The sequence below is a fragment of the Dryobates pubescens genome, chromosome 17 (genome assembly GCF_014839835.1).
Source record: "Dryobates pubescens isolate bDryPub1 chromosome 17, bDryPub1.pri, whole genome shotgun sequence".
NCBI classification, from domain to species: Eukaryota; Metazoa; Chordata; class Aves; order Piciformes; family Picidae; genus Dryobates; species Dryobates pubescens.
Window position 1 is genome coordinate 450,266 of NC_071628.1, and position 25,584 is coordinate 475,849.

The 25,584-nt window shown below is 50.2% G+C and overlaps 1 protein-coding gene across 1 annotated transcript in view; it reads left to right on the forward strand.

Annotated features, from left to right (window-relative positions):
* The first annotated feature begins 13,539 nt into the window (after positions 1-13,539).
* The window catches only part of ADAMTS17 (ADAM metallopeptidase with thrombospondin type 1 motif 17), a 177,585-nt gene continuing 165,540 nt past the window's right edge, over positions 13,540-25,584 (forward strand). Inside the window, exons 1-3 of the mRNA XM_054168852.1 lie at positions 13,540-13,647; positions 14,359-14,720; positions 24,168-24,333. Coding sequence (XP_054024827.1) covers positions 13,578-13,647; positions 14,359-14,720; positions 24,168-24,333 — 598 coding nt within the window. The 5' untranslated portion in view covers positions 13,540-13,577. The remainder of the gene's footprint in view (positions 13,648-14,358; positions 14,721-24,167; positions 24,334-25,584) is intronic.

Consider the following 25,584-nt stretch of genomic DNA (forward strand, 5'->3'; position numbering starts at 1 on the left):
GCCAAAAATGAGCCTCAGAGCTGATTTCATTGTTCATGGTCAAAGCCACTGAAAAGGCCTGTTCCCATTTCCCAGCCAGCTTGATGGACTCCCTCCTGCTCTGCCTGTGCCATATGGAGCCAGAGGTTTGTTTGAGGCCATCCAAGATGTGGTCCTGACTTGCTGAAGGCCACACAGGATACCTGCATGCCCACACAGAATGTGATTTCTGTTTACAAAACTTAGGAAATCTACCTGATGCCCATGCTTCAGGATGGAGAGTAACTTCAGACAGTGAGGTGGCACCATGAGTGACCAGCATTATAGAGCTGACCTTTCCTGAGCAGAGCTTCATGGGTAAGGAGAAGAAAAGTCAGGAGTCAGGAGAGGGCTTGGACAAACCCATCACACAGATTTTTCTTACAGGTGTGAGAGACTCGTTTGAAGGTCGATTTCTCCAGGTCTTTAGTGGGGAGCATTTTCTCTCCCTCTGTCTATATGTTTTGCTTGATGCCTCTTGGCACTTAGAGATTGCCAAACAAGGTCAGAGTAGTCATTTGCTTCTGAGAGTAGTCAGCCTCTAAAGTTTCAGACGTACATAAGAAACCAGCAGCCCAGGATAATCCTTCTCCCACTCTGGTGTGAGGCAGATGTAAGTTTGTGCTCTGAAACACATTTTGAGGGAGGATCAACAGCTGTGACTCTGTATGTTCTTGCTCTGGGCATACCTTCAGTGGGGAACTTAGTTCAACCTTAGATTCATTTATTTTAATTTGTATTAGAAGATCCTAGCATGGTGAGGGTTGGAAGAGACCTCTGGAGATCATCTAGCCCCAACCACCCTGCTACAGCAGGGTCACCCAGGATCGCATCCATGTGCCTTTTGAATCTCTCCGGAGAAGGAGAGTCTACAACCTCCCTGGGCAACCTGTGCCAGTGCTTCAGCACCCCTCTGTTCAGCCTCCTTTCCCAGCTTGTGTTTGCCATCCTGCAACTCAGGCTGTTGGACACCTGCATTGCTGCCTAACCTCATCTGCAGAGATTTCTCCATGACCCGGCCCTGCTCCAACCTGTAGAAGCAGTCTTTGCCTGTACCTGAAAGGAGGCACTGCTGAAGTGTGAGTTATTTGCTGTATCACACGTGGCTGTGGGAATTCCACAAATAACTGGGACATAGGAAAGGAGAGGGGAAATCACTGGGCAAAAAACTGGGACTCCTGTTGGGGGGCAGGAACAAAGCTTCACTTTCTGTCCTGTCATCCACGTGTGGTAAGATCTTAAGCAGCAGAGGGGAGGTAGAGCCCTGACATTAATCCCTTGTCAAAGAAGGGGATTCCCAATCAAGGGAAGGGAGGTGATCAAAGCAGTGTAATCTTCACCCTAGCTGACTACAGAGAACTTCCAGTAGGGCTCCAAGAGTTTATTTAACTGAAGTACCATCTGTGGGATTACTTAAGTTCCTATCTTAATAGCAGACAAGGCTGAAAGCATAGGTCTGAGCTTCCCACATGAATCTGCAAATACGAAGGCATAACAACCCATGTAGGATAATGTTGTTGATGTTCCAATAGTCTGAAGATTAATGAAAATATCTTCTATTTATTCAGCTGGAAAGAGCCCTGATCTTCTGGAGTTTTGTTACCCCATAAAGCATTCAGAGGAGACCCCATAATCATTTCAAAGTCAGAAACATTAAGTGGAATAACAAGTATAAACCCTCTCCACAGCAACTTTGAAGTGCAAGCATGTCCTTGTATCCCTAGAATACTGCTCTGCCTTGAGCTGGGGTAGGAAGAAACAGCTCCCAGAGAGTTGTTTCAGGTGGTGAAAAGTCCTTATTTTTCCTACCACAAAAGAAGCTGGCCCAAGAAAAGTTAGAGCTGAGCAGTGAAATAGATGATTAAATTCCCACTGAAACTCACAGGAGCTTTTCCATGATGCAAATAAGAACTGGATCCTGACCTCAAGCAACCAGATGAAATAAGGGCAGCAGGATACTGCATTTTCCAGCCATTAAGAGCAGGACACAGCTCCAAGGTTTCCTTCTCCTATAGCCAGAGCAAAATTCTGCACAGAAAACGAAATTTGTCTGCAGAAAACACACCTGAACACTTCTCTGCCTTTCTCTCTGCCCAAACTGAGCCTGTCTCTCTTGAAAGACATTCCTGGGAGAGCAGGGATGTGCCTTTGGAGCCAGGAACTTCACTTTCAGCAAGTAGTCTGCCTCCTGCCCTGTGCTGCTCAGACTGTCAACAAAGACCCAGCTGCTGATGCTGAAGCCTGTGGTCCATGGCCACATGCACCAGGAAACGGCGAATGAGAAGCTGTGTTTATCACACCCACCTCTGTGGATGTGAGAGGGTGGCTGGGCCAGAGGAGAGAGGGGGACCACAATGGCTGGGACAACACAGTGACAGTTGGAACACAGGACTGACATCACCAAGAATCTCAAGGCAAGGCAGTAACAAGACTAGGAAGGAAAAAAGGCCCCAAGAGAAGGAGGAGGAAAGAGACAGTAGTTCAGTAATCCTGGGGATCAGCCCTTTCCAAGCAGCAGGAGTCAGCTCTGCCTGGACTCTGAGATGAGCTCCATAGCCAGGATAGCTCCTTTTCCCCAGGCACCAGTGGTTTCAGATTGAACCCGGCCAGTGAGTTCCCAAGGCAGGAGCAAAGGCAGCAAGATCTGGGACACGCTCCTGTAGGAAGTTCCCAGTATGTGAGTGAGGGGACAGGGAGGGACTCGTCCGGGGTTGGTCCTGGGTAGCCACAGGTGGAGGCCAGCTATGGTTCACCTCCAGTTGCTGGACAAGCTCATCTCCCTCTTGAATCTCAGTACTGGGTTTGTGCTTTTCCTGGCTAACTGAGGAGCTTCTAGATGTCTGTGTGTGTTTTCTACAGCAAAGGGCAGAAGCAAGCTGCTAAAAGGCCTTTCTCGTGCTAGCATGTCTGGGTATGTTTCTCACATCCATGGGCTGCACACAATGCAGGAGAAGTTGTAATATTTCAGGAGAAGAATCTGTGGGAAGCAGGAGCTAAATCTTATCAGACCATGCTAAATCTTATCAGGCTTTGCAAATCCTAGCTAGTTCCTTTGCTATTTTAAAGGAGGAATTATTCAGCATCCAAAAAATGTTTCAGACATTTCCCTGATGCAAGGGGCAGCGAGGTCAAATAGTGCCTGTATGTTTGGAGATTCTTTTTTCCCCTTCATATCCTTTAGATCCTGTAAGGATGGCACTTAAGCAGAGAACAGGGCACTGTGCCTGTAGCCCCTTTTGCCTGAAGTGAGGCCTATCCTGTAACCTGTACCACACTGCTGGGTACACACAGCATTTACTGAACATGGAAATTTCCCCCACAATCACCTTTGTGCTGCAATTTCCCCTCCTGCATCCAAGCAAGAGAGGAGCTGGGATGCTTTCCCACTTCCGTGCCCTGACACACATGGCTGACAGAAGGGGAATTGTAAACTGGCACCCCCCCATCTCTGTGCTGTGGATTGCAAATAGGACTGCTCCAGCTCTTTTGGACAAGGGCTTCCTGTTTTTCACATGTAGGTGCTTCTCTGTGGCAAACATCAGAGCTTAGCCACAGGTGCTGAGCTTAGCCCCACGTCTTGATGGATGTGGGGGCCCAGAATCCAGCTCAGCCCACAGCTGAGCATCCTTGTCAGGGCCATGGAATTGCCACACTCTCAGTGAGAGGAAGACAAATTCCTGCCCTGACACGACCTCGAGAATGGAGAGAGGCTTCTAAGGCTCTCTGTTTTGCACACCAGGGAGGGTTTTCCTGCCTGCCGAGGGTATGGATGCTCCTCTGCCCTGTGGTCTGCTAGTGTGAAAGGTGTGGCAAATTCTGCTGTCGGTCTGCAAGGCAAGGCACAGCGGAAATGTCTCCTGTAGGAAAGTGACTGTTTCAGGCCCTCCCCGCGGGCAGGTCCCTTCAGAAAGCCCAGAGCAGCCCAAAGCCCCATAGGTGCCGCAGGCAGGGTGAGAAGATGGGCGATTGCCGCAGGCGTCCACGAGGTGGCAGTCGCAGGACACCGCTCCTCGCCCTCCCGGCCTCGCCGTCCCTTTGCCCTTTCAAGCAGAGACTGGCCTGCGGACTGCGGTGCGAGAGTGCTCCCTGCAGCCGGGCCTTTCCGCTTGGTCGGAACTGTGAAACCAGTGGCTGGTGAAAAAAAACGCTTCGAACTTTGCCGAGACCGATGCTAGGTAGGGACCAACCCAGAGGCCCAGTGAGTGATGTCCCGAGGGCTGGCATCTCCCCAATGTCGCTGGTGACCCTTTCCTCAGGGATGCAGCTCTCCCCCACTGACTCCCTTGCTTACAGAGCTGTATTGGTATGTCTGGGGTAAGGGCAGGGGAAGGAAGAATGTGAACCCTGGCTCTGCTCTACTGGTGACCGGATGGGGTGCTTGGTGCCATGGTTTAGTTGATTATATAGTGTTGGGTAATGGGTTGGACTTGATGATCTTGAAGGTCTTTTCCAACCTGGTCTATTCTATTCTATTCTATTCTATTCTATTCTATTCTACTCTACCTTCACATTTGTGCATTGTCCATTTAAACGTCGAGCCACAGCGGATGCAGCTGCTCCTGCAATGAGAACAATCAGCCCTGAGAACAATCTCCCCAAGGTAGTGGTGGATTCCCCAGCACTGGATGCCTTTAAGATTCAGCTGGACAGAGTGCTGGGCCATTGTGTCTAGACTGTGCTTCTGCCAAGAAAGACCAGACCACTTGATCCCTGAGGTCCCTTCCAACCTGGTGCTCTGTGATTCTCTGACAGTAAGTGAAAGCCCTTTCTCATCTATATCTTTAACTTTTGTAATGAAATAAGGCTGATAAATCTCAAAATAATGAAAGTCACTCTGCCACTCCACCTTGGGAGACATTCTGCACCCCAAGCATGAGAGGGAGGGGCAATAGGATATCACCTCCAAAACTCAGAAAAGAGATAAAAGACTGAGGAAGAGTTGCATCTCAAACCCCTTAAATCCAACAGGGGCTGAGCCTTATGGCCAGAGCAACCCCAGGATCTGGGAATGGCAAGAACCCCAGGGGCTCCATAGATGTGCTAAACCTTGGCTGAAATGGTCCTCTGAGCCAAGCAAACAGCCTGTGCCCTCCCACACTCCCCTCCAGCAGGAAACAGGGATCCATTGGCCTGAACGAGCTTCTTTAATCCCACTTAGCACAATACTGATGGGCAGGTTGCACCCAGCTATGACTGTGCAGAGAGCTGGGAGCTGATTTGCTTGGCTAGAGGTGGGGGGGAAGTGTTTCCTTGATCTCTTTCTGTGCCTAGCCACAGAGGAACAGGAGGTGCTCAGAAGCTGTAGACTGTGGCTAGCAGCCCCATGGCTCCCATCTGACCTCAGCTCTTCTCTAGGTTTCTCTTTCAGAGCCAGGAGGGAGCTGGGTTTGACTTGACTGTCTCAGCAGATATTGGAGCTTGGAGGTGGCCTGTTTGGCACTCTCTGTGCTGGGGTTTGCCACAGGCTGGTACCCAGCTGTCGGCACAGTTTGCTCCCTCTAAACTCACAGCCAGTGCTGGTGGGACTCCAGCAGGTTAATTGAAACACATCTCTCATTCCTTGTGGGTGTCCAGCCCAGAAAACCTGAAACCACAGTTGGGAGAGTCCTAGAGTGACGCTGATATTTTGCTTTTATGAACAAATACTTGCAGCCAAGCCAAAGTCAATTGCCAGCTCTGTTGGGAGAGAGGATCAGGCATCAGAGGAGGATCCCGATTCTCTTCTTGGTTCATTGTACAGCCTTGCAAATAATGACAATATTGGCCCCAAATGGACCTGGATGAGGTATAGGTGGCTGTTGTTGATTAAAGAGCAGGATGTGTTTCAGACTCCAGAAGGGTTGCTCCCTCTGGACCTTGCTCTGGCCCTCCATCTGTCCAGTTCCTACCTAGTGACTCCAAGCAGCCTTTGCTGACGTGGGCGGTCAGGTTTCCTTGCTGGCTGTGGAGGCAGAGGCAGCCCTTGCTGTGGCTTAGAAGAGCGTGACTTGCACAAGCGCCATCAAAGCATTACAGATGTGGCTAGGTAATGGTCACAGTGCATCCTGCCTGCTCTGCTCCTTTGTCCCTTAGAGAACAAAAATGCTTTTGCTGCCCCAGGCCAGCTCAAGAGCCCAAAATGTGGAGTCTTTCCCCATACAGGTGCTCCAGGTGACCCCTAGGCTAGACAACTAACAGATAGGCAACATCATTTGACTGAACATCCCAGTTTGCATCTCCAGGCTGTTGAGCTCTTGCTTAAAGCCTGTGGGACAGCACAGGCTCTGAGTAACACGATGTAGCTGAAGATGGCCCTGTTCACTCCAGAGGGGTTAGACTAGATGACCACTAAATGCCCTTTCCAACCCAAGCCATTCTATGGTTCTATGTGCCGGAGGCTGAATGCCCACAGGTCCCTCCCTGCTGGGGGTGTTTGTCCTCCTGGGACAGTGCTGGAGAATTTGCTGACTTAGTTGTGTGTGATGGGGATGGAGTGCAAAGACTGAGTGGTCCAGAGAGGGGGAACTACAGAGCAGCCAAGTGTGGGTAGAAGGTGAGCAAAACTGTGTTGTTAATTATTAAAAGCTCCAGGCAGTCAGAGGCCTGGGGCTGTGAACTCTGCACTGCTTCTGACAGTGGTGTTACAACACAGCTCTGCATCCAGACTGGGAGCAACCAGGAAAACAGGCACAAACTTGAGTAAAAGATTGGTAATTCTGAATGCTGTTGTTCTGTTGGTCCTATCATTGCTTGTGGATAAGAGGTGAGGGTTTTGATTGATGGATTTGTGTAAAAGCTCACGTGATTTGGCAAAGCTTTGAGGACAGCTTAAATATGAGACAGAAGAAGGGTTAGACGAATGTCCAGAGCAACAATTATCTGAGCACATGGGCTTGGAGCTGCTTCCCCTCCACAAAAGACCAGGCTGGGGACACAGTCCTTCATCAGCTTTGTGCCACCATCCAGTGGTGCTTTTGCTTGGAGGACAGCTCTTCCTGCCATGATGCATTCCCCATCTTGTGGTCCTGCAGCTCTGGTGGGCTGCAAGGAGGGGAAGCCCAGCCCTGCAGTGCCTGGGTGTGGGTCCCCCTTTCCAGGGATGGGCCAGGGCCTTGCTGGCTGGAGGAGAGCAGGCTCCTGTGCTGTGGCCCACCTCAGAGCCCCCAACACAGAGCTTGCCGAGGGCCCCTGACCCCCAGCAATTCCTGCGCGTGGGGATATTGAGTTTTCTGTTTGTTTTGCAAGTGTAATTGGCCAAGACGCTGTGAAGGGAGGAGAGGGAGCTCAAGGGAGAGGTGTTAAAGAAATAGGAAAACATTATTAAGAGTGTTTTAAGTCAGCACTTTCCCTTATTAGTACTTTCATGATGGAAGGAAGCCACTTCAGGTCTGTGCAGTTGCAGTGGGCCACCATGTCCAGGCCCCTGTAGGTGTCCAGGTCCCTGCAGGCACCCATGCAGACAGCATCCCCTTGGCATCACCTTCAACTCCCTTCCCAGCCATCTACCATCTTCCTGGCTTACAAATCTCCTCCTCTGACTTCTTGTGTCCTGCTGCAAGCAACATACAGAGTAGGATGTGCCTTATACAAAATGGTTGTGGGGGGTGATCCTTGTCTAAGGCAAGTGTTGGATACAAAGAGAGATGTCTAAGAGGAGAAGGGGAGCAGATGTAGGCTATGACCAGCTGAAAGGCAGTGCATGGAATGGAGGACGTGATGCCTGCATGAAGGGCTTTGCTGTTGTCAGCTCCAAGCATTCAGAACCTCTGCCTCCACAATAAAAAAAGAAACCAACAGCATCATCTTCTGAGGAAGGATTCTTGTAAGTGCTCCTGAGGTTGGGAACTTCTTCATTTGTTCCTGGGCAATAAGCCTTTGGGCTTCTCACAGCTCACATTTCTCAGCCTATTATGGAGTTAAACATGGAGTAAAATGAGAAATCAGCCTCATGATTGCAGGTGTCATGGCCTGGAGAGGAAAACCCCAAACAAAGCATAAACCACCACAAACAAAAGTGCCAGCTATTCCCAGGTTCCTGATAACATCATCAGAGGTGGCAAGGCTGGACTTCATAAAGAGCCTGGCTGAGCTTTAGGGTCAGTCCCAACAACGCCAGCTCTTTCCTTTGTCCATCCGTTCCTGCATGCCTGGGGAGTGACGTGTGGCTGACTGTTATTGCCTGGGTGATGGCTATCTGTGTGCAGCTCTCAGATACCAAAGAGACCCTGGGCTAGCCTGGTCTGTGTGCAGGAAACCCAGCACAGCCTGGGTGTAGGTGGTGGTACTCTTAACCTTCCCCGTGTCTCTGCACCAAGTGCTGCCTGTGCTGGAAGCAGCAGATTCGCCCAGCACCCGCAGCTGTGTTGCTCCATTGGGAGCATGTTCTGCCCTGGCTCTTCTCACCCACAGTGCCACCTGTGCAATGCTTCCTCCTGGCAGCGCTGCACCCTGACCCCTCCAAACATCTACACTGAGGCAGCAAGACACCCTGGGAGGTTTTGTGCAGGCAGTAAAGGCACCAGTGCAGGGATGCAGCCAGATCTCCACTCTCATGGGACAAGGTGTGAAGCAACCTGGGATTTCAGGAGTCCATTCTTCAGCCCTTGTCCCAATGGAATATTTTCCTTCTTTCTTCTCTGCATCCTGTGGAAATTGGATGGTTTTCCTCACTGCAGCTGAGTGAAGCTCTGAGGCCCCTGGAGACAGGCAGAAGAGGGAAGGGTTTGAAAGGAAGATCTCCAGGGAAAGTCTCAGCAATGTGCTCGCTGTTCATTAGACACACACCTCAACCAAAGCAAACTCCCTCTGATGAAAGGGAACCTTTGTCAGCCTGTGAATACAGCTCCCTGCTAGCAGAAAGAAAGGGACAGGTCTCCTGCCGTGGATTTACCTTAACTGAAACAGGCTGCATGCTCCCTTGAGGACACAGGTGCCAGTGGCTCAGCTCTGCTCTTGGACACCTCCAGCATCACAGCTGTTTTCCTTTCTGCTCTTATCCCCAGGAGCTCAGAAACAGATTGTCCATATTCAGCCAGACTTGACAGAGATGTCCCAGAGGGAGTTCTTTTCTCATGGTCTCGAGAGATTGCTGGAAGGAAAAATCTCCTATGTGCCTCTGCTGAGGACTGCCTCAACAGTACTGGACACTGGAGACTCCATATTGAATCATTTTGGTTAGTAAAAACCTTGAAGATCATCGTGTTTAACAAAAGAAGCAAGTTCAATATGAAGAAGCACAGCTTTAAAAGTGCTCTATCCTGGGAAGAAGTTTTAATTGAGCCTCTGGCTCACTGTGAAAAACTGATCTGTAGGAAACCTGCTGCTGGTACCTGTAGGACTGCTTGTGTTTACTTGGGTGATGGTTTTAAATTACAAAGGAGCTTTTCTTGGTCCCTACTTGTCATAAAACTGTTTCTGGCTTCTTTTCAGGGGGCATTTGCATGAGAGGTCTGTGCCCACCCAGCCTGGCCACTGCTGCATTAGGAAATCCCCACTGCCTGAAGAACCCCCCCAGGAGAGGAGCTGCCAGGTGGGCAGGGATGGTATCAGAGTGTCCTGAGCAGGAGAGAGCATCACCTGTGAGGTTGGGATTGCCCACCTGGGGCCAGGACAGGAAGGGTTTGGAGAAGAGTGGCTGGAGAGAAGGGACAAGGCTGAGTAATGGCCAAGTTAACCCTTCACATGCTGGCATTTTCCAGGCGGTGAGCCAAATGACTGCTGGGGAAGATGTATATAACACATGTCTGCAGTCTCCAAAGGGCTATTAACTGAGCAGTAATGGCCATGAAGCCTGGCTGCCTCGACCTGCATTTAAAATTGAGAAAGAAACCCAAATACATGCATTTCAGAGCAGGAGAGGACTTGCTTCCTAGGAACTGCAGGGCCAAAGCCTCTCTCTGTGGTGGTGAGAGGAGGAGAAACACTGCCTGCCACGGGCTGGGGACAGGGGAGAAACGTGAAACCACAACTGCTCACTCCTGCCACACACGTTACCCTTGTCAGTGACATCCCCAAGGCATTGCTGAAAAGCCCAAGGTGTTAAATTAATCAAGAAAGTCTGTGTCTGTCTAGAGCTTTGGGCTTTGGATTCAGTGACACCGCTGCACCTAGGACACTTTCCTTTTTCGTTGTGTGGGCGCTTGCCCCCTTGCGCCTGGCTTCCACCCTTGCCAGCACTGCGGCCAGCCTGTGCTGTTGCCCCTGTTTCGGGGTGCTGTGGCCTCCTGGGCCCCTGCCCAGACACAGCAACTCTGCAATGCCCAGCAGGGCCCAGCCCTACCCTGATGAAGTCTGTGTCAATCAGCCTGGCTGCTGAGCGAGCCCTTCCGTGCAGTAGGTTGGAGCCTTCTCTTAATTACTGCCCTCTTCCCCCACACCATCACATTTATTCTTTCTCTGTATTGCTACTATTTTTTTGGCAGAGGACTTTGGAAGGTGGGAGAAAGGATCCACTAAAAAGTTAATCCAAGCCCCCTCGTCAAACCCTTCTGAGGGAAGAGAAGAGGCAGTGGCTTCAGTCCTTTAGCAAATGAAGACAGCTGGTGGTCTGGGTTTGAACATGACTGCTTGGGGCTCAGGCCAGCTTTGGCAGCTCACAAATCAAATTGCCTCTTGGTTCTCAGGGGTGGAGGATTGCCATGTGTGGAAGAGCTGTGGCGGAGCTGGTGGCCAGAGCTGCTGTGCCAGCCGGGGCCTTGGCCTCAGAGGGAGGCTCTGAGACTGTCAGTTCACAGTGGGTCAGGAGAGAAATTCAGGCTCTGAGGCTTTGTTTCAACAGAGTTACACTGCATTACTGACACACAGCACCGCAATCCTGACCTGAGAGTGTGTCTCACTTGAATGAGTTCTGGGCCAGCCCTTTGGCTTTGGTAACTTGTTAGAGAGCAGAGTGAGCCTTAAAGGAGGCAGTTAAAAAACACAGAGCTGTTAAACCTCACCTGAACTCATGTTAAGAAGGTGAGTTTGAGCCATGGGCCCTGGCTTTACCCGGATTTTATCTGCTGGGAGCTGGTTGCAGGTCCTTCGTTTTGCTCTTGCTGCAGTTTGCTCTTAACACCAAGTGCCACCACGCTGGAGAGATAAGGAGCTTCCCTGAGACCACAGCAGGAGCTAGGATATCTACATGCAGTTGTACCTTATGGTGCACAGCGTAGGTCTTTCTAAGATCCTTCATACTGCTGTGTGCCACAGGGTGCCCCTCAATGTCCAGGAAGGGCTGGAGGAAGCTCTAAGATTCTGGCTCTTAGACAGCCTCTCCACTTGTCACAGGAGTAGATCTCAAAGCAAACGTGGCTCTTGTTGCCTGTCCAGTGCTTGACAGAGAGAAAACAGTGTCAGTCTGCCCATTTCTCTGACCAGTCCTTCTCTTAGGTTCATGCAGCCCTTTCCTTTGCACTGCCCCTGCCTTCTACCCTCACAGGGATGATCATACAAATCCAGTTCCACTTTCTTGCAACTCAGAGCTGTTACCACTGTCAGCAGGACTCTGGACAATTCTGGTGTAAGTGCTGCAGGGAGATCTGCCAGAGCCATTCACACTCTTTTATGAGTCTTCCTTTGAATTCTTCTACAATTTCAGTAACGAAGTTGCAGATTTTTGCAGAAGTTTAAACTCTAAGACACTGCTCTGCTGGGCCACAGCAGTTTAAAGCTGCTAACATGTTTGGTCTTGACTGCTTTCCACAACTCAGCCATGCCAGGAGCACAGGATCTGATCCAAAGCCCACCGAATGCAGTGGAAATCTTTCTGCTCTTGGAAATCACCTGACTACTTTCAACAGTCTGTGGTCCAAGCTGACTTCTCCTAACCCCTGGGTGGCTGAGGACATACAATATATAGCCCAGCCACCAGATAGAAAGGAGCACTTCTGGCTGCAGGATCTCAGTGAAAACGGGAACTGGTTGCACCTGGCTGAGAGTGCAAAGTGTCCTTAGCTCACAGAGAGGCAAGAGGAAGGGAGGTAGCAGGTGGCTTCCTCCTCTTCTCCCTCTCCCAAACAGCCTTCTTAATTAGCTTGAAGATCCTCTCCTGCTCTAAATCAGTGTCCCCTTGTCTCCCACTGTAAAACCCAGTATCTCCTGAGCTTTATGCACCTGTTTCTTGTTTTCATCCGTGCCGTGAGTACTTCCAGGAGTATTGAAGAGGATGGTCAAAAATCTTTGCATGCTCATATACTGTCAGTCTCATTTTCCCCCTGATCTTCTGTGTCCTAGGATCAGTATTTCAGGTGTCAGTGGAAAAGGGTTCAGGGAATGAAGGAATGGGTGAATTTTTTGCATGAGGTTCTGTAGCAGTGTCTTAAGTTCTTTCAGTAACGAAGAAAAGGATATGCAGGAAACACAAGGGAGGAAACCACCAGTCAGTTGCTTGTTGTCAGCCTTTCCATGCTTCTTGTTTTGGTATTTCCAGTGGCTCAATGGGCATCAAATCTGCTGCAAATCTGGCTGCAAAAATCACAGAATCACAGACTGGCAGGAGGTGGAAGGGCACCTCTGGGGATCATCTAGTCCAAGCCCCTGCCAGAACATGATCACCTAGAGAAGGTCACACAGGAATGCATCTAGGCAGGTTTTGAATGTCTTCAGAGAAGGAGACTCCAAACCTCTCTGGGCAGCCTATTCCAGGGCTCTGTCACCCTCATAGTGAAAATGATTTTCCTTCTGTTCATGTGGAAGCTCCTCTGCTCCAACTTCCACCCATTGCTCCTTGTCCCTGGCCTGGCTCCATCCCCCTGCTACTTGCCCTTCACATATTGATAAACATTAATGGGGTCACTCCTCAGGCTCCACTGCTCCAGAATAAAGAGCCCCAGCTCCCTCAGCCGTTCCTCATAAGGGAGATCTTCCACTCCATCATCTTTGTGGCTCTGCGCTGGACTCTTTCAAGCAGTTCCTCGAGGTCCTTCTTGACCTGAGGGGCCCAGAACTGGCCACAATAATCCAGATGTTTCCTCACCAGGGCAGAGTAGAAGGGTAGGAGAACCTTCTTTGACCTGCTGGCCATACTCTTCTTCATGCACCCCAGGAGACCATTGGCCTTCTTTGGCCATGAAGGCATATTGCTGACTCATGGAGAATTTGATGTCCATGAGCATTCCAGGTCCTTCTCTACAGAGCTGCTTTCCAGAGGGTCAGCTTCTCACCTGTGCTGGTGCAGGGCTCAGTCCTGCCCAGGAACAGGAACCACACCTGCCCTGTTTGGAGCTCGCCAGGTAATCTCCCACTCTCCCTGTCCCTGTCCCTGCCCATGTTCCCCATTCCCCCTCGACTCAGGCGGGGCCTGGCCGCGCTCGGGGGCAAGAGAGGGCGCCCCCTGCCGGCCGCCCCCCACCCACGTGCACCCCTCCTCTCCCCGCCCAGCGCTTTCAGCTCGCAGCCAATGGGGCCGGGCGGGGCGGGGCCGGGCGGATACCCGCGCCAATGAGCGATCGGGACCGCGGGGAGGGGCGTGGCGCGGCGCCCACCACGCCGGGGCAGCCGGCGGCGCAGAGTAGATTCTCCGAGGGCGGGGAGGGCTCAGTCCGGTCGGGTTCTCGCCGCCGCCGTCTCCGTTCCGCGCTCCGTCCCGCCGCTGCCATAAAATGTTTGACGGCTGCCTCCTCTCTCTTGTGTTTCCCTGCCTGCTGCTGTGGGGACTGGACGCCGGCACAGGTAGCGCTTCCCTCCCCTGGCTGCTAGTGCTGGCATCCCCTTTTTCTTGGCGGAGCTGACAGCCCCTGGCCGTGGCCAGCCCTCGCGGCGCGGGTCCGGCGGGGCGGGCGGTGGGCGCCGGCCCCGGGCGGCAGGGTGCAGGCGCAGAGCACGCACCGGATCCCCTGCGTGGCCGCGGTCCCAGTCTGCAGGATGAATAGCTCCAGGCTTTTGTATTTTCTTTTCCTGTCCTCTCGCTGCTGCTGCTGCTGTAACGTTTCATGTGGAAAGCTGCTGACTGTCCTTGGCTGCGGCTTCGGCTTGCTCTGCTTTTCCCCTTCTCCCTGCAAATTTTTATTGGGGTTGGTGAAATGCGATGCTTGTGTCTGAGCTATATATATTTTTTTAATGATACAAGTAGCTTTAGCATTTGCTTTATTCCTCACTTCCCTGCACATTTTTTACTCCAGTGTACGCGTGTATATATACAGGCAGAGAGAAATAAATCCCTTTCCTCCGCTGTCTCCATTGTCTCTGCAGCCTGTTCACAATATTCAGTGCTGAAACCTGAGCGCGGGGCTGTCCTCGCCCCGGCAGGACGGGGCGTCCCGGCGGGGAAGGGGGTGGTGGTGGCAGGGCCGGCGAGGCACTAAGCCCCCGGCCGCCCCGTCGGGCCGCGGGACCAGCCGATGGGAGTGCGAGTGCCTGAGCCTCTCTCTTTCTCGCCTGCAGCTGGCGGAGCGGAGCTGGAAGTGGTGATCCCGGAGCGAGTGGCGCTGGAGAAGATCCACCTGCTGCCGGCCGCCGTGCGAGGGGATCGCGGCGGCCCCCGGCGCCGGCGGGCGCTGCCGCGGCAGCGAGCGGCGGCGGAGGCCCTGCTGCTCCGCCTGCCTGCCGCCGGTGCCGAGCTCTACTTGCACCTCCGCCGCGACCTGCGCTTCCTCGCCCAGGGCTTCGTGGTGGAGCAGCGGAGCGGGGAGGCGCGGTGGGCGCCCAGCCCCCAGCGACCCCCGGAGGAGCGGCTCTGCTTCTACACGGGACACGTGCTGAACCACAGCGACTCCTTCGCCTCCCTCAGCACCTGCGCCGGGCTGGTACTGCCGCCGCGCCCCGCCTCCCCGACCGTCCTCCCGGGGCTGCAGCGAGATCCTCCCCAGCTCCCGCCAGCCCCATTCCCGGGGGCTACCCTCCCCCCGCCCTGTTCCCAGCCCCGTCGAGGTGGGAGGGGGCACATGGGCCGGGCTCTCACCTGACCTCAGCGCTGTGCACCTCCAGCCCCCCTCTCCTGCCTTTCTCCTCGCCCCTTCGGGCCAGTCTCCCATGTCCCAGGAGGGGTTTTCTGTCTGTTCTGGGAGCTGCCCCAGTTTCAGCCATGTCTGAGAGGCCTCAGGAGTGGGCAGCAGGCCCTGCAGATGCTTTAGAGGAGCATCCTGGCTGATGGAAGCCAATCTTGTCACTCTACTCCAGCCATCTGTCTGAATGCTGGGGCCCAGTGGGTGGGAATTGAGTCACCTGCCTGCCCAGGTGCCTCCTCTTGGAACAGCAGGCTCCTCAGCTCTTCAGCCAAGCCCTTTTCTCTGGCCTTGTGCAGCTGGTTTTGGGGTGTGAGAATGTTTCATGGGGGCTGTAGTGTAGGACACCTTGTACCTTAGCATGGTCGGAGGAGCCATCCCACTTGCGGATGCTTTTCCCCCCTCACCAGTCAGGATTTCTCTGCCTTGAGTTGTAGCATTTTCAGGTGGTTCCAGAGGGCATCCTGATAAAAGGGGTGATCTTGTGTGGGACATCCTTTCTGTTTCTGGGTGGTGAAAACTCAGATATTTAAGACAATGGTCAGTTCGTGATTATTGTTGGTAACTTGAAAGTAACTTCAGAAAGTCTTCAGGGAGTCAAGTAGACTCCCAGCCTATGATCCTGGGATGTGTGTTTAACTTCTATGCACAGTGGTGGAGATTTAGTCTTCAGCTTTGCAGTAAGAAGCACTTGGTGTGCTCCGCGCTTGGGTCTTCATCGTTGGGCCGTGTGAGGGCGCTGTGCCTCAGGTTTAAAAAGCCCAATCAACCGACCAAGAAGGGTCTCGGAGATGCTGAGTGTTCCGAGTGGCACTGCGCGTTGAGCCGTATGCCGCCGAGGCTTCCTCAAAGTTTAAAACTGATATCTCTAGTTCAAGCTTTATGTCCCCAGCAGCTCTACCCTTCTGTCACCAGGCACGTTTTGGTAATCCTGTTCACGGAATGCTGGGCTTCCAAAGCTACCTGCTCCAGCAGAGTTGAAAAGCACCAACAGGCAGCAAAGGAACCTCTTTAAAAAGAGGAATGTTGCTGTAGCACAGTATTAACTCCCCTTGATCAGAGGATGGAGGAGAGGCGATGTGCCCAGCAGAAAAGCTGGAGAAGAAAGAAGCCTGGTTGGTGTTTGTCCATTACTCTGCAAACACAAGCCATGATGCTGCAGGATCTGGTGGAATTCTAAGCAACCACGAAATTGACATGACTTGGATGAACTTGGGGTCAAAAAGTGATCGATGACAAAGCTGCTCTTGGGGACCAAAGCCCAAAGTGGCAGTGTTGGTGAAGTTGTGCTTGCCTTTGCCTGTGGATCTGGTTCTGGGAGCAGTGTGGGCAGAGGTACTGAGAGAGCTGTGGTTCTGTATGCTGGGATTCATTTCTCGAGGAATCCATTCATTGACTCTTCATTTAGATCACCGCTAGGAAAGGGTGAGAAGCAGGCACATGATACCTGAGTGAGTCAAGATTTATCATGAACTGAATACTCCAGAACACAAACAAAACACTATGGTGTCTTTAGGGGGAACCTAAACTTAAGATTAAATTTAACTTTTGAACATGGTTCAAAATGTTCAGAGCATTAACCTTTGAAATGCTTTCTTTAAATTGATCTATACCACCAGGTAGAGTCACATCACCTTATTCTAACTAAATGGATCTTTTGGCTTCTTAAGTCTGTTCTTAAGCATGAAACATAGCAGATTTTAGTCTGTTTTCAGTGTTTGCAGAGCCTTTTGCAGTGACCATGCTAAATCAGCATGCCTCAGTGAAAGCCAAGCCATTTAGTGGTCAGATGTGGTAAGCCATAAGATCAGAGGAATTAAGGGTTTGCTTCCAATTATCTAGTAAGTCTTGAATCTGCCATGAGTAGAACTGAGATATGGTGACTCTAGAGCCCAAATTTTTTGCCTTCCAGCCTGGCAGCTTACAATACCAAGACTCACTACAGAGGGTTTTGAATTTTTACATTGCTCCCTTAAGCCTTGTTTGCAGCAGCAAGAGTAAGGACTTGCCTTGGTCAGCACCACAGCTTCACAAGTGGACAAGAGCTGCAGGCTAGAAGAAAGGCCTTGGCAGGGGAAACCTTGCTGCCTGTTTATCCTGGCATTTGTCTCCTGAGCAGTGCTAGCTGCTGCAGGGGGAGGTTTCCTGAAAACTGGTGTGGGAGTGCTTGCTGGGCTCGAACCGCATGAGCAGGACATCTCCTGCCGCAAAACTGCGAAGAGTAGGTAATAATATTGTATCCTCATCTCCAGCTGGCTCGGGCTTTGTTGTAATTGTACTCTTCAGCTATGCCATAAATCACACCAGGAGTCATATAAAATGATCAGGGCAAGTGGAGTTCTAATGAAAACTAAATCCCCAACGCAGCAATGTGAAAACTGAGCTACAAGCAGATGGAGCCAGTGCTTCCCGGTAACGATATCAGATTCCCAGTGTGGCATCTGAAGATTGTCTTCTGTTTTTTAAACTCTAGTGACAGATGCTGCTGCTGTGGGCTGTTGTAGTTTCCTGCTACAGCTTGCAGTTGTGATGAGAAGGGTGGCCACACTGCTAGCCATGGCACGTTTAGGATTGATGTACGTAAGGGCTCATCTGCGCAGGTGAAAGTACTGTGTGTGAGCGACTCCTGTTGCTCTTAGAACCTGGCAACTGCAGCATAGTGAGGAACTGTGTTCCTGAAAGGCACTGCTGCCTTCCACTTGGCAGGGCTTTTTCCTGTCCAGGGAATGCAGATGTGTAAGCATTTGGATTTTGCCCACACTGCAGGACTGAGCTGTCCTTTCCTGCTGCTGAGGAGACACAGGCAGGAGCAGAGCTCTGCAGCTCTGACCAGCACCAGAAGACAGTAAGCAGTACAGGAACTTGCCTCTTTTCTGAGGGAAGTTCCATTTTGTGAGGCCACAGTGTGTGTTACCTTGAACTGAGTAGCTGACTGAGATCTCTGCTTCCGAGGTCAGTTCCTAGATAACGTACGTTAGGTCTGGTTCCAGCCAGGAAATGCCAGTTTGCTTGACACTTCTCAGAACTGCTCATCTATTGCTTTCAGGTGCAAGCTCACAGATGTTGGCTGTTGCTCTCGCCCTCTCTAGCAAAGTTTGGCAGAGCAGTGTTACCTTCTGCAGAGCTTTTTCAATCAAAGCCTGGAGAGCATAGCAGAGGATGTCCTTTCAGCGCCACATGTTTGTGCTGTGGTTGCAGCAATGCTTTGCCTGTGTCCTACCATAGTTTATCAGCCTTACAGACCCAAGATAAGAGAGAGAGGCAGGGTCCTGTGCCCCTTGGGAAGACTTCTTCCCTGGTTGTGTGCTGCAGAATGAGCTGCCTGGGATATACATATCTGCAGTATGAGAGAGTCCCAAGGACTTTGTTTGATGCACTGATATTTTTAATTTCTTTTAAACTGTTTTTTGGTTGGTTGGATTTGGTTTGTTTTGGTGCCAGGGTCACTTTCACCTGCTGCCCTGCAGTCTGTTGGACTGCAACTGCAGTAACTTACAACTGGTATGGGTTCTCCATACTTCCTGTAGCTAGTTTTGGAAACAGTTACAGTGTTTTGAGGGTCTGAATTCCTGCTGAAATGAGCATCAGGTTTTGACTTCTAAATGAACATGAAAGCTCTTGTGTGTTCAGGAGCTGTATTTGAAAGCTGAGGATTGCTGGGGTGCATTTAGAGGCAGAGGTTCCACTCTAGGTAACTTCTCTGCCATTTTTAAACCAGGAGTCTGATTTTAGGGTCAGGATTGCTCTTTATCCTGTCTAGTTAGAGTGGGTCGTCCCTCTCAGCTGAGGTAAGAGGTTGTGGCGCTCTTCTGTTTGGGCTTTCACACCTCATTTCTGTCTCCTTGGAATTCAGTGAGACTTCCTTGTGCATACCAGATGGGTGGGAGTGGATGATGCACATCACAAGGAGATGGAGAAGAGTGATTTTCTCTTTGTGGGATGGAAACAGAGTGATTGAAGCTTCACCTTAAGAAATGCATACTGGAAGTTAGGAAACCTTAACCATTTTGCAATGTAGTCTCGTACACAGAGAAGAAGATGACTTCTTCTCACCCAAGTTTATTGTACATTTATCTTTGCTAAGCCTCAGTCAGCTCCTGGTGGATGAATCTTCCAGCTTGTTGAAGTATTTCTGAATGGTGACTCTTCGTTCTGGTATGTCCCCTTCACTTGGTCCTGTTTATTCACAGACTTTGTGAGGGTGTGGATGTAGACAAGCACACCGCTTGGATGTGCAGCTTCTTCTAGCATCTCTGAAGTCCCACTGATTTCCAGGTGGCTGTAGGTGACCACTCAGTGACTGGATGTCTCAGTGTGTTTTGAGATCCAGTGGCAGGTCAGTCAGGCCAAAAAACTAAGTAGGCTGGAATGCAGCCACCAGGGAAGGAGCAGTAACTCAACTCCTAGAGGTAAATCTACCTGGGAAAGAGAGGAATACAGAAGAGGCCACAATCTTTTGGTTTTAAGCTTGACTCTGGTGATCAAGTGGAGAGCAGGAGAGAAAGATGGGCACCCTGCTTGTCCTGTTTCGCAGGTACTTTAAATTGTGAATTGTCACTTTGGAGGTGTTTGCCTTTCTTCAGTGACTGTGGAGAGAGATGATGCCTGGTTTAGAGCAGATGTCTGCAGCTGGGTGAGCTCAGTCCCTGCCCAGTGGTAGTGACTGTTTTCTGTGTGTAACAGGGCAGTGCTGCCCTTCAGGTGACTGCAGGAGCCTCTGTTGCTATGGGAAGCAGGGCAGTGCAGGCATGCTGGGATTATAGAGTGAGGTTTCCCCTGAGGAAACCTTCAGCTCCGCTGAATTCTCTTGTCTGGGAGAGGAGCTGTCTGGCATTCATCCATAGCAGGTCCAGGAGCTGAAAAGTTAAACCACTTAAAACTACCACGCTGGGTTTCTGTGTGCTGGGATTTTCTTTCCCTTTCCACAGTGGATGAAAGGAGAGCACATTGTGGTTTGCTTGTTTAGGCTGGGGCAGGCTGGAGCAGAGGTGCAGTCAGGTGTTCCTGGGTGTGATCTGCTCTCAAAACTGAGTATGATCCTGAAATCATAGAACGGTTTGGGTTGGAAGGGACCTTTAAAGGTTGTATAGCCCAACCACTCTGCAATGAGCAGGGTCATCTTCAACTAGGTCAGGCTGCTCAGAGCCCTGAGGTGCCTCATTGACATGACACTGGAGCAAGGCCTAATTTAAAAGGCTTGTTTTAAAATTGCTTGAATTGCACTTGTAAATAATAACTAACTTAAAGCTGGAGCACAGCTAATAGGGACAAGGCTAAAATCCACATGACGCTTATAAAACTGTTGGCTTTTGTTCTTCACTTTAAATAGCAACTTCCTTTTAACTTTGAGGAAATGGTTAAACTAAGATTTACAATGTAACAGTTGAGAAATTGAGAAGGGGATGGAATTTGTCAGATGTTTAAAACTATTCTCTTTTCAGCCTGTCCATGTGTATGTAACTAATGAACACTTAGGACCAAAAGAAAAATATGTTAAAGAGTCAGCATTTCACAGATCTCCTTCAAAGATGTTGTGAAAATAACAAGGGCTGGAAAAACAGTGTAACAGTTGGAGAGAATTAACGTGTGGGAAGGTCCAGAACCATGTGCAGAGAACATTGATGATCTGAATTCCAGTCCTGAGTTAGCCCTCGAGCTGCTGTAGCTCCACCAGCACTACCAGGGGACAGAGACAGAAGAGTGAAGGCAGTGAAGCAGGATGATGTGGTCACAAATGCTGCTGCAGTGCCAATACTAGCAGTCCTGTTGTTACTGCAGTGGGACAGTGTGAGGACCTTCCCCCTTTCCCTGCTCTCATTTAGCCTGAGAACAGCTCCAGTGGCAAGCAAAATGGGTAGAAGAGTGAAGTGCTGGTAGCAGAAGAGTAGATTAGAGAAAGAGCAGATTGCTCAGGTGACCAGTGGATGTATAAAACTCTGGGTAAAGAGCATGTGAGAACAGTTCGGTGGTCTGCAGAACAGGGCCCTCTCTGCTGGTGAGCAATGTTGAGCTGACTTCCAAATCAAGGCTATGAAATATCCCCACTGGGAAAGCCATAGCCACTGCTAAGCCCAGTGGTGAGTGGGGCTGTAGTGGGAAGTGTGGATGAGCGTTTATTTTAATCAGCTTGTCAATCTGGTCGCCTGCTTTTTGAGGCTGAAATCATTCCAGCCTTTCCTGCTGGCTGAGCTGTACCATCCTGTCAGCTCTATGGTCCTGTCAGGCTAACTGTAAAGTCCAGGTTAGATTTATAATGCAGATAATGCTGCATTTTTACACACCTGAATTTTGGGGCTCCTGATGACTCCTGTATCTCGGGTGCTTTGGGATGGTGGGGCTGGGCAGCAGCAGCTCTCCCAGACACAAAGCAATGCTGGGGTCTGGCACGGGGAAAGAAGGATGAGAAGGAGTATCCCAGCTTTTGATATGGATCTCCCCAGGCAAATGTGAACTGGCAGCTCCAAAACGTTTTATTTAATTGGAATGATTTCCAGAGATGTGGGGAAAACAGCTCTGACAGTTATGTGGTCTTCTGTTTTACTTCTTTATCTTCAAAATCCATCTTTCTGCAGTCCCTGAACTTCACAGACTGGAGAGAAGTGCAGGGTGTTTGTCTAGTGCTGGTGTCTGAGATCCCCTGCAGAGATTAGCAGAGTGCAGGATCTGGTAGTTGGAGGATTTGAGGGAGGCAACTTGGGGAATGCATTTCTTACAGAAAAAGCAAAACAAGGACCAAAGTATTCAAGTTACCACCTCCAAAAGATTTCATCTGGGCCAACAGATTTGAGGACTCTCTAGAACCCAGCTGGCAAGTTTGGGGATAATTTCAGCTCCCTATAGGAATACTTTACAGGCCCTATCCTGCAAATCCTTCCTGCTTGAAACTGTAGATGGCTTGTCAGATTAAACTTGAGATTGCTTCTTAACCTATTCCAGGGTGAGGATGCATGGCTCTCTCCCTCCATAGGTTTCACAGTTCCAAAGCAAATGTGAAACATAAGTCCTTTCCAGTGGTTTAAATTACTTTCACACTTGGTGCCAGAAAGTTGGGATAATGTCGGGTGGTGATGAAACTGACTTCTTACATATTTTTGGCACCAAGAGAAATGGTTGGCAGTCTTTCAGGAGCTCTGGTGTGGCTTTTAGTACCATGGCACCAGATTTACAACCCTTCTAAATAATTAAAACCCATATTAAAAAAGGGGGCTGGGGCTACCTCCCAGCTGGAAGACTGGAACAGGGAGGGGAAATATTGGAGAACATGGTAAAGGAGGCTGGAGGAGTAAGTCACTAGAGCTCACCAGAGCTTTTATTGTCTCTGAAACAACCGTGACAATGCCCAGCTTGTAACTTAAATGAGGAAGCCCTTTAGGCAACACCAGGGCAGAGTGGGCCCCATAAACTGGCATGCACTCTGTAGGGCCAGGAAATAATGTCTGCTTTTCTTGGTGAAGAGGAGCCCTTCTGGGAGGTGTCAAGGCATTTTGTAGTTAATCAGTGACCTTGCCCCCAAGGACAAAGTCTCTTTTGAAAGACCCCAAAGGGGATGTCTCTGGTCTGGAGTTGTTCCTGCTGTGCTTTGCAGCCGTGGCAAATATTTTTGTTATTTCAGGTTTTTCACAAGTGCTCTTCCAAGCTCAGTGATCCTGTCTGAGAGACCCCAGATTCCTCTGACTGTTGGTCAGTTAGCATGGCTGTCAAAAGAGGAGAGCTCTCCTTCCTGCTAGCAGAAATTCCTCTTGGTGGAAGTGCGAGGCCAAAGGGATTTCCTGGGTGTACGTGAGGAGTGGATTTGGCAGGGAGGTGTGGAAATGTACAACATACAGCATGTGTGTAATGTGTATTGTAAATCATGTTAGTACAGTCAGCTGTTGAGCAGACAGCATTTGCATGTACGTGCAGAGCATTTATTTGGATGGGTGCCTGGCTGGCACAGAACACAGGGTGGGGGGTGCAAAAAAAAGGTCCAGACTCTCTTTTTCTGTATAGGATGGGTGTTACAGGCTTGCAACCTAGCAGGACCCCCTGGTAAGATCCTTTATCTTCTAAGTGTGCCATAAACAATCAGATGCCTCCAGGCAGGCCAGATGAGGCCTTCTGTTGTTAGCAGAAAAAGCTGGATCAAACCTGAGGAGGGCTTTCAGGGCTGTATATGGCAAGGAGCCATACTCTGAGACTTTTAATTGCAGTACAAATGATCATAGGATTAGTACAACTCAAAGTAAGAAACCCTTGTACACATTCACTTTCTCCAATGTGTTAGAACTTCTGTGTTGATTAATAAACCTGGAGGGTTTGTTAAGTTTTAAGGTGCTATCTTGGCTTTCACTCTCTTCATTCCAGAAAAGAAGTGGAAGAGGCATAAAAAACCCCTTGAAGGCTCTGGGTTGTAAGCAGAGGAGGGCTCTCTTGGGGCAGAAGTTGCCTTCCAAAGGTGTTCTTGCCAGCCGTGGTGCAAGGTCTGGACTTGGTACAAGAAAGGCAGAGGTTTAGTGCTCCATCCTGTAGCCTGTGGAGTCTGCTCCATTGTTAGAGTCTTGCCTTGTGTTACTTTTAGATCATGTAAATAGGAAGGTACAACAGCCTGTTCGTGGCTTGACCTCTGAAACCCCACCTATGGCCTATGGGGAGAGCAGTGCTTACAGTGTGGCTCCTATTGTAGTCAAGAGGAGGCATTTAGTACCCACACAGAAAGATGTGTGTGGCCCTGCAGGTCATTTACAGCATCACTTGGTGCTGTCTGCAAGACTGCTGTACATACTGCAGGAGTTGTGGTCTCCTGTTTGCAGGCAGTCTCACCCCTTGGCTCTGCTGAGACAGTAAATGCCATTTAATAGCAAAGTAATTCTAGCTGGCAACTGAAAGGTGATTATGAAAGGATTTCTGGTAATGGGATTTATTTGTCCTCATGTAAGCTGAGCATCTCATATGTCTTTATGCCTCCAGCCAGAGTGTGCTCTAGCTGTAGGGAGAAGAGGAAGGGAGCAGAGAGGTGTTGACAGGACCCTCCCCCCACGTTTCCTTTGTACATGTGCAGTGCACAAGGTTTCTAAAAGATTCTCAGTGGTCTGAAGAGCAAATCTGTGAAGCAGAAGTCCTTCGGTCTGCATTTTGCAGAGAGCATGATCCCAAGCACTTGTCCTTTCCCCATGGGTAACCGACTGCAGCGAAATGGTCTAGGTTCAGACTGGGTTGATAGACAAGGTTGGGATCCCATGCTGATGGGGTTTTGTTCTGTTTTGTGGGCAGGTTGGCTATATCCAAGTGGGATCCGAGCACATGCTCATCCAGCCAGTGAACGCATCAGAGACCTCCTTCAGCGGGACAGAACACTTCATCCGGCGCAGGCGAGCCGCTGCATCGAGCCAGCCCGTGACCTCACACCTTCCTGATGAGCGCTGCAAGGTTGTGGCAGGTGAGCTTCCAGTGGCTCCAGAGAACAGGCATGTGTATGCACTTGTGTGTTAACTGCTCTTCTGCCCATGGGTCTGTGTTTTGTAAGTCAAGCGCTCAGGCAGCTGGAGCTAGCGAACACCAGCGTGTGTTACTGAGGCCTGCTGCTGCTGCGGGCAGGAGAGTCGCAGCACAAATACAAATACTGTTGGGATGTAGGCTGTGGCATTCAGTTTGTGAGAAGAAAAGCTTTCTGATGGGTCACAGTACACTTCTCCTTTAACCCTGCAATGTGATCGCTCTCAAGAAGGTGTTCACAGTGATTTTATCAAATGCCCAAATTTTAGTACTGAAGTCAGTGGTGAGGGGTGCTCCTCCAGCTCAGCTTGCCACTAGATACATGCTAGGAAGACGTGGATAGAAGGCCTTGCATCTCAAAGTTTGGAAAGTGTCACTTCAGACACTTTCATATCATTTAATCACAAGTATTATCTGTGGAATCCAGCTGCAGGGATCCAGCTCAGAACAGGATGAGAAGTTACCTGGAAAGGGGAAGAGATGCACCATTTCACTTCTAAAACAATCTACTTTTCTTTTCAGCTTCTCCCATGTCATCACTTTTACTCCTGTCCAGCAGAGCACACAAGCCATAACAGAGTATCTCAGGTCTACTGGGCAGGCTTCCTGCTTTTAAACTGCTTTTGTATCTGTTCATGTGCATTTGAAACTGTCGTTAGTTCACCAAGGTAACCTTTTTCAGTAGGAACTTGGGTTTGCCTTTTCTCGTTGGTATTTGACTCCTCAAACTGAAGCTGTAGCTGTCATGCTATGTGGCTTTTTGTTTCTTTGAGTGAAAACTTCTAAGTTGTTTGCTTTAAGGTTTGGTGAGATACACTTCTTTTTTTTTTTCCCCTCTTGCCTTGAGTTGGAGGGAATGAGTTTGTAGAGACTGCAAATAAACTGTTCACAGGCTCACAGGATGTTAGGGGGTGGAAGGCACCTCTGGAGTTCAAGTCCAAGCCCCTGCCAGAGCAGGACCATAGAATCCAGCACAGGTCTCACAGGAACACATCCAGACAGGGCTGGAAAGGCTCCAGAGAAGAAGACTCCACAAACTCTCTGGACAGCCTGCTCCAGGGCTCTGTGACTCTTACAGTGAAGAAGTTCTTCCTCATGTTGAGGTGGAACCTCCTGTGCTGTAGTTTCCATCCATTGTTCCTTGTACTATCAAAGAGCACAAGTGAGCAGAAGCTGTCCCTGTCCCTTCCTTCCT